At 51.3% G+C, this 8,819-nt stretch overlaps 1 protein-coding gene across 1 annotated transcript; it reads left to right on the top strand.

Annotated features, from left to right (window-relative positions):
- Positions 1–4,477: 4,477 nt before the first annotated feature.
- Positions 4,478–4,789, top strand: LOC109770331 (ethylene-responsive transcription factor 3-like). Its single transcript, XM_020329035.1, has one exon. The coding sequence runs from the start codon at positions 4,478–4,480 to the stop codon at positions 4,787–4,789; it is 312 nt and encodes a 103-aa protein (XP_020184624.1).
- Positions 4,790–8,819: the final 4,030 nt, after the last annotated feature.

Genomic DNA, 8,819 nt, shown 5'->3' with positions numbered 1-8,819 from the left:
GCATTCGCCAAGCAGTCAGTCAAAAGGCTATTGATCAGGAAGTTAGAGGTTCTTCTATCCAGCTCTCGGTCACATCAAGCTCTCGGTCACATCAAGCGTACAAGCATGCTCTCGGTCACACAGGTCTCCATCTTAATGTTTACGTCTGCATCTGTTATGTACTTCCTTCGTAAAGAAATATAAGAGCGTTTAGATCATTACTTTAAGAGTATTTAAGTATAACCTATTTAAACTGCAAAAATATTTTACATTAAGTTACACACGGTGTACAACAGTATAGTACCAGCCATCCCATCAAACGCACGGACCTGTACGATCATCATCGTCGTGGTGGTATGAACGAGCCGCCGAGGAAGCGGTCAACAATGGCCGCAAACCATTTGTCGTTCTTCATCTGGTTTTGCTGTCGGACTGTACGTGTGGCGCTCCTCGATGTCTACTGTTCGTCAGCGTGCCGTGAACAATTGTCATCTCGTTGATCTCGATCTCTTTCGGCTGCGATCTCCCCGGCTAGCTTGCCGTGGATTCCAAGGGAAGATCTTCCCGGCGTCGTCGTTAGATCTGCGTCTTTGTTTTCTTGCATTGGAATTGTAATGATAAGGCCCACTTGAGCTAGCTAGCTAGCGGCCAAGATCTGAATCTTTGACTCCTGCGCCACGCTGATCCGATCCGATATCGTGCTGCGAGATCAGATCTGCACGTACGCTCGTCTTGCTCGATCGCTTGATCAACTGGGTGGGTCATGCAAAAAAACTGGGTGGGTCATGCGCGCGTGGGAAAATGGCGTCAGGGCTCACGACCAAAGCGGATTCGAGAGAAACTCGACCGGCCAATATAAGAGCATCTTCAACAGCCGCGCTAAATAAGGGCCGCGCCGCAAATTTTATCATTTTAGCGCGCGCGTAACCTGTAGACAAGCTCCAGCGGGTGTGCAATAACCGCGCGCGCGGTATATGTAGTTGGGCGCGCGGTCCGAAACGCCAACTCGCGCTGTGTATTTCGGGCGCCGGCTTCCGCGCGCGGCACACATGAGCGCTCGCGCCGCACTCTCTCCTCCCCGCCACCTTCGCCCCGCGCGCGCCGGCGCCGGCGAACTTGACCCGATGGACGCACGCGCCAGCACCCCTCTCACCTCATCCTACAGCCGCGACCCCTCCTCCTCCGCCGCCGGAAACCCTAGCGCGGGGAGCGTTGGCCTCGCCACCGCCGGAGCTCCTCCGACCATCGGCCTCGCGCGCGGCCTCTTCATGTCGCCGCGGATGACCACGGCGGCGGGTGGCGTCGCGCCGGCGCAGCCATGTGCCCCCCCCCCCCCCCGAAGCTCCCCAATGCGGTGCGGCCGAAGAAGGGCAAGACATCCGCGAAGAAGAACAAGGCGGCGGACGGCTCCGGCACCTCGAAGGCGAGGAGAAAGAAGCTTGCAGGGCGTGTGACGGGCGCGGCGGCTACCGAAGCGCCGGCGAGCTCACTCGTTGAGCCGGCGGCCGACGCGCACAACGTGTTCGACGATATGCCCCAAAGGTAGAAATTTTTTCCAACTTTTCTTTTCTTGTTATTTTTTGAATGCATCCATACAGATAGCTTATTTGCATTGTTCTATATATTTTGTAGTGTCAACGATGATGCATACATGTCAACTATGGGTGTTGGCTCCAACAATTCGCATTGGTCTCAAACCAATGACATGCATTTCGAAGACCATGAGTTCGAGGTGGACGAGGATGGTGAGGGCATGGTCGACGCGCCGAAAGGCAGAGCGGGCAATTACACCAACACCGATGACATCTTACTATGCAATACTTGGTTGCAAGTGTCGAGGGATCCATCCGTTGGAGGTGATCAAAGTAGAGATGCTTATTGGGGGCAGATGAAAGAACACTTTGATGTTCGCAACGTGAGTGGAATTGACCGCTCCGAGAGATCACTTCGGTCCCGGTGGTCGACAATCAACTCGGATTGTCAAAGGTGGGCGACCTGTCAAAAGGCGGTTGACAAGTTGAACCCAAGTGGCACAAATGAGGACGGTAGAGTAAGTGGCATTTCATACATGTTCATCATACTTGTTGTTGGTGTTCGAAGTGCTAAGTTGCTTTGTTTTCATCTAGTACCACATTGCACAAAACTTGTTCAAAGAAGAGGAGAGGAAAACCAAGAAGGGGAAGATCAAGAAAGGAAGGATGTTTACCTTGCCTCATTGCTATGAAGTGTTGAAGGATGATGAGAAATGGAAGAAGCGTGAAGATTTGGATGATTTGCATTTGAGCAACAAACGAAAGCGAACAATTGAGTTGAATGATGATGATGATGATGAGGAGGATGATGCATCAAGTGATGACGGCAAGAGAAGCCCCACACCCAACTCGGTTTCATACTCGAAGCCAAAACGACCGGATGGGTGCAAGAAAGACAAAACAGAAAAGAAGAAGAGGAAAGGAGATGATGAGCTAAAAAATGCTATGGAAGCTATTGTGAAGGCAAGAAAAGAAGCCAACGAGATGAGGAAAATGGCAAGGAACCAAGATGCCGCGGCCGAGGAGAGGAGGTTGGCGGTCGAGGAGAGGAGGGTGGCGGCCGAGGAGAGGAGGTTGGCGGTCGAGGAGAGGAGGGTGGCGGCCGAGGAGAGGAAGGTGGCTTTGGAGGAGAGGAATGTGAGCAATGAGGAGCGAATTAGATTGTTGGAATGGGAGAAGCACTTGTTCTTCTTGGACACATCTAACCTCAATGAGGCGCAAAAGGAGTATGTCAATCTTGCCCGTGAAGAAGTCTTGATCCAAAAAAGAGCCATGATTCGTGCAATGGGTGGCGGTGGCCTTGGCGCCATGGGAGACATGGGTGGCTTCGAAGGTACCGTGGGCGGTTTAGGTGCCATGGGTAGCTTTGGAGCTACCATGGAGACCATGGGAGGAATGGGTGGCTTTGGAGCATCCCCCGACGCTATGGCCGCCATGGGAGGCATTTGTTTTGCTTCTCTCATTGTAGGCATGGGTGCACCTCTGGCCGCCATGGGCGGAATGTCTTTCGGTGTGCCTCCTCACACACATTCTCATGAAGATGCCGTTGAAGATCTTGCCAACACCGTCGGAGCTTCACGTGATGCGGTGCGCGATGAGGAGGAGAAGGAAGAATCATCTTTGGAGGAGGAAGAATCGTCTTCCGAAGATGAGGACGAAGACGAGGACGAGGCTTGATGTGTCTTTCGTTTGTGTCATGAACTTGGTTTGCATTTTGAACTTGGTTGGATGAACTTGTGGGCATGATTTTGAACTTGTGTGCATGAACTTTTATTCATCAACTTGTTTTGCGTGAAATTTATATGTCATGCTCATTGCATTTTGAAGGTTTCAAATCCATTTTGTGTCCAAAATGTAACATATGCAATGCCCCGACGAGTCGCGCGCTATATTTTTTGCACGCTGCTGGAGCGGCGCGCTGCATTTTAGCGCGGCTGTTGAAGCCAGCGCTGCCGGCCGCGCAAAACCAGACGAACGCGCGGCAAAGTAAGGTTTTGCGCGCGGCACGTAGCGAGATGCTCTAAAATAGCCATGCACGCGTGCCCAACTTTCACCGGCCAGAGACTTCCAAACCAAGCCAGCCCTCTTCGGCCAGCCGCTCACGAGTAGTGGACAGACACGCGAGCGCGCTTTCCCACTGATGCGAGCTAGGCTCCAAAGCGGCCAGCCGAGCTCACTGCTGTGCTCGACCACTACGTGTCCTCCGCAAGTACAGTCTCTGCGTGCAGATGCCAATGCCGGCGACGTATTTTGTGTGATCCGTTGGTGACGCGGACGCGGACGCGACGGCGCAGGCGACAAGCGCCCACTTGCGGCCGGCCATGCTTGTGCGTGCATGACACCCCCATCATTCATGAACCGGCAAGCCAAACAGTAGAGCTACCTAGCCAAGAGATAGACCCTCCGTTAAAATGCCTAAGCTTGATAGCCTAGCTAGATGGCAACGGCTCGACGGGAAGCTCCGAACGGAACAGCTCTGAACTAGACCTGGCGTGAGCTAGCTGCTCTGTTCTTATATGCTAGCTACCTAGCTAGCTCCAAGTTTGAAGCTGGATTCCATTTGATCCACATATCTGGGCGCGTGAAGACCCAATCCGTCAGTTAATTCATTGTGCAGTTCGTCTACGTGTGTGTCTCTAGAGCAACTCCAATGACGGCGCTTTTGTCCGTTTGGGTCGGCCGCCCGTCCGGCGTCCGCCCTTTTTAAATTTGGGTCGGCAGTGTGTCCAACGGTCATGTCGTCGCCCTGGTTTTGACGCTCCAGCACGTGTGGAAGGTTCGCGCGTGCGGGGGAAAATCGGCCTAGCGCGCACTGGTTTTGGCGCTCCAGCGCGCGGGAAAGGTTCGCCCGCTGGTTTTGGCGCGCCGCAGCCGGCGCTCGTTATTAAGAAGGTGCTCCCTCCACACTCTGTCCGCCGCTCACTCGTCTCGTCCCCTCTCACTAGCCTCGCCGCCTCTGCGCCACCATGTCGATGCGCCGCCTGGGCGCTTCGGATTTTTGTGGAGTCTGCGAGCGCCGCTCCGGCGCCTTCTCCTCTGAGATCTGGTTTGGCGAGAAACGCCTCATTCTCGGCATCTTCGACACCGCAGAGGAGGCGGCCCGCGCGTACGACGCGGCGTGGCGCCTCTGGCGGCCTCGTCGGGAGATGAATTTTCCCACGTGTCGAGGAGCCAGCAGGCGCAGGATCTCACGCCTCTCCCGCGGCTTTTCACCGACAAGGATCGTCGTGACCAACGGAGGCGGCAGCGTCGCCTCGCCATCGCCGAGATGGACGTGAAAGCCATGGCGGTGTGGTGCGAACGCTTCCCGCAGGACATCGTCAACAAGCGCCAGTTCTACAAGAAAAGGAGGACGGAGAGGGAGGCGAGGAGGACAGAGCGAGCCGCCTATCGGGACGACAAGCGTGCCTGAAAGCAGGCCGCTCAATTGAAAATGAAGCTAGGAGAAGCGTCCTCCTGGGACTTTGAGGACGAGCGGTATGCTGACGCCTACATTCAGACGTCGGAGGAGGACATTACCGAGTCGGAGTCAGAAAACGACGAGTAGTTGATCTTTCCTTTTAACAGTCTATGCTATGAACTATCTATGTATCCTTATATTATCCGGCCACCGCGACGAGTAGTTCATCTTTTCTTTTAACAGTTGATCCTTGGTACTATCTATGTTGAACTGGCCGGTGGCGTCGGCGACGAAGGAGGCGGGCGAGGGTGCGCTGTTGGATGGGGAGAGGGCATTGTGCCACCGACCAGCGGGCCCGGGAAGGGGAGAGGGCGAGCGCGCGCGCGTCCATCTCGTGTCTGCGCCGACGCAAATCCGGCTAAAAAATGGGTTGGGAATGGGTCGCCCGCGGACGAAAAGCGGACGCGCGTTCGTTTGGGTCGGCGCGTTGGGCCGCCTTTTGTGTCCGCACCGACCCAAACGGGCGGCGGCAGACGAAATGGGTCGCCTCATTGGAGTTGCTCTTAAATTGGATCCTTCCAATCTACGCTACTCTTCAACGGCGGCTGCTATTCCGGTGCGCTGGTCTATGAGATTTTAGTACGACGATTTCCCGACTGTCTAAATTTTGCCCAGTTCCTGCGAGGGAGGGGCAATGATGGCGCCGTGCCTTCTGCTTGCTTCAGTGCTTCTAGTCGACGCTAGATGGTTTATGAATCTGAATATAGTTTTTATTATTTCTGGTGTTCGTCGTACTGCCATCGAAAGTTTACGCGTAAAATCAATCATTGTGTAATTGCGTATACATAATGACTAAGAGTTGGTGCATGTTGCGAAGAACATTCCAAAGTGGTATATGCGGCCGCGGTGCGCTTGCGTGCACATATATGTGTCGCGTTTCTAGCGTTATAGGGACGAGAAAGTGTAAGACGGTTGTTTGGGATATGGATTATCTGCATAAGAACTCAAATACTCCCTTATGAACTGTAAATTCTGATAAAAAATAGTAAATGAAATCTGAATTTTTTCTTGGATAAAATCAACAAATGTTGTAATATCCTGTAAAAAATCACCATGACTAGACATCCATGAAGGCCTGTACAAAAAAAAGGAGGGATCAAAAAGATGCATTTTGGAGCACCTTTTTTTGGCGCACACACACCTCTACGGATGTATTTTCGTGGCTAAGTTTTGCAGGATGTTAGAGCACTTGTTGATGTTCATTTTTAGTTTTGTAATGCACTGTTCGTACGGGTGCATTTGTGATCGGGATTAGAGTAACACTTTATTTTAACTTTTTAGTAAGACATTTTTCCTTTTTGGTATTTGGTGGATGTATGCATCTTGCTATGCAAAGATCGAGCACTCACTTATAAGTAATGGTTTCATACTATCACTTATTTCGCAAAATACCATATGCTAAAAACATGAGGCAACTATTCTATATTTAAATAGATTGCCCCCACTAGTAAATTTCTGAACATAAATCCTTCCACACCATCTCAATTACAGATAGCCATCCAATTGAAATTGCATGACATCAAAAGTCATGCAAGTACTCATATGCAAACCGTACCATCTCATGCAAGTTATGTACCTAACCTATATCATGATAGTATGTGTTTTTCTCAAGCGGAATCAAGTCATGCATGTCGGTTACAAGTTTTTCTTTTGCATTTTTTCTGATAACGAATAATATATGTGTTGAACGCTTGGAGCAAAAAAAAGTTCAAGCTTCACATATTTGTCAAAAGTTGGTGTCACGTTAAACTTTTTCTTTTTAATATTTGTCACTGTTGAAGGAAGGAGAATAGATGAGATGCAACTCACGTATATTCATTGGAGTCGTTTACAATAGATTCAAGGCCAGTCTTGCATGGCAATCCAACTAATCCTACCAAATCTCTAGAACTTAAGATATACATGGCCAGAGATAAGAGAGAGATCGGTTGGGAGATTTGTACATGCATGGGGTGCATGCAACATACATGTCATGTTCAACAGTCAGTCACATACTTTATAAATTTATTGTTTTCAATTGTAAAGGAAGAATAATCTTGCATTTGATTTTCCATTAGTTTTTGTTGTTTTAAAGCATATGTTTATGCATTTGTTTAATACGGTTTCCACCGCAATGTGAGAGGCATTATCTAGTTTTTAGAATTGGTAGGCTAGCCAGCTAAGTTAAGCAACTTGCTCCTGTCTACTTGTGCGAGTTTCACACTTACGAAGTAGCTTGTTGCAAAAAAAAAAACAGCGGTGCACTGGAATTTTCCAAAAAAAAAAATGCTACCAAATACCTGCAACCGTTTGATGCTCCTTATCTCTATTTGTAAGAAAGAGCAAAGCAGTCTCTATCTTCGGCACTCATGCAGCTAATGCACAACTTGTAGGGGGGAGATTTGCACAAACAACAAGGATACGCCAACAAAAAGATGCACGGGAAGGGGAATAAATCACCCCAGCCAAGCACTATGTGTTTGGATGGCTGGGTCGCACCTGGCTCACATCCCGCATGTAAAATTCGATGTGTTTGGTTTCCTGCGTGACATCCTCGGCCTGGCCCGCTAGATGCAAAACAAGGCCTCTCAGCCAGGCTGAGAGGAACGCAGGTATCGAGCGTTTCCCGGAGCCAAGCCCGCGCCTGCACCCGCATCGACACTTCAAACGAAGCGGTATACCTGGTTGCCCCTGATATTTTCTGGAATTACTTCGAAATTGCCACCGCAGCCTCCTGTATCTCCCTTTCCTCTCTGTTTCTCTCTCACGCATCAGATCAGATCTAGCACGCCGCGGGCCACCGCCGCCGCCCGTGCTCCTTCGCCCGTCTATGCTCCCGTACGCGCTCGAGGCCCGCCGCCGGACGTCCATGCTCCTCCCTTAGTTCGAGCTCCTCCGCCAGTACGTGCTCGAGGCCCTCCGCTGGATTCTCACGGCTCTGTGCTCCTCCGCCCGTACGCGCTCCAGGGCCTCCACCGGACTTCCATGGCTCTGTGCTCCTCCGCCTGCTCGAGATCCTCCGCTCGTCAGCGCCCGGATGGTGAACACGCATCCAATGCGTCTGCTTGGCTCGACTCGCGCATCACAGGGCACTGGTGGTGCTGGAGCTCGCATGGATGATGTGCATGCTTGGCAGGAGCGGCGCCCACCATTGGAGACGCGCTGGTGCCGGCTTGGCCTGAAAATTTTAGTCGCCGTCGTGCCTTGGGAAGTAGCTCGCAGGTTTCTCGTACAGCCTGTCAAACACAATCTCAACTCAACCAGTCCCATGGCATACAAGCAAACCAAACACACATCTCTGTTTCTCATTGCATTAGCTCAGCCAGGCCAGGCTCAGCCAGCATGCTAGATACGATGCAGCCTGAAGCGACCCTAGCATCCAAACACGCCCTATATGTCGAATGCATGGTACTTCCAAGAGATGGTATTCGGACAAAGGACAACGGTGGAAAGGAGATGCATGTTGTATTTTTTTGGATTGCCACCATAGTTTACACTATCAACGTGCGGCTTTCCCCGTCTCTCCGGTGCCTTGTTTTGGGTGGCTGCTGTATGGAGGTGGTGCTTGGTAGCAAGTAGTGGCAATCCATCGCGGCGGTGTGGTGTTGAGGAGGTGGTGCGCGACGGCTGTGCTGGTGATGCAAGTGGACTATGCGGATAGCTAGGTAATGAGCCACATGCTTTACAGAGTTGGTAGTGGCCATGGCGATGAAGTGATGACTCGTGGTATATTGTCTAGGGGCAAGTTGCAATGTCCAGATTTACCATGGATGTACACTAGTGATGTAAGCATGAGATTGCCAACACGTTCCCAATGGGGGTTTAGGTGGTCCATTTTCTCACCAGTTTAATCGCGATCATGCATCGAT

This window comes from Aegilops tauschii, chromosome 6, assembly GCF_002575655.3.
Source record: "Aegilops tauschii subsp. strangulata cultivar AL8/78 chromosome 6, Aet v6.0, whole genome shotgun sequence".
In the NCBI taxonomy this organism is placed as follows: Eukaryota; Viridiplantae; Streptophyta; class Magnoliopsida; order Poales; family Poaceae; genus Aegilops; species Aegilops tauschii.
This window is presented reverse-complemented; position numbering and strand designations above follow the sequence as displayed.

Coding starts and splice junctions, on each gene's coding strand:
- LOC109770331 (XM_020329035.1), top strand. CDS start 4,478: ATGTCGATGCGCCGCCTGGGCGCTTCGGATTTTTGTGGAGTCTGCGAG.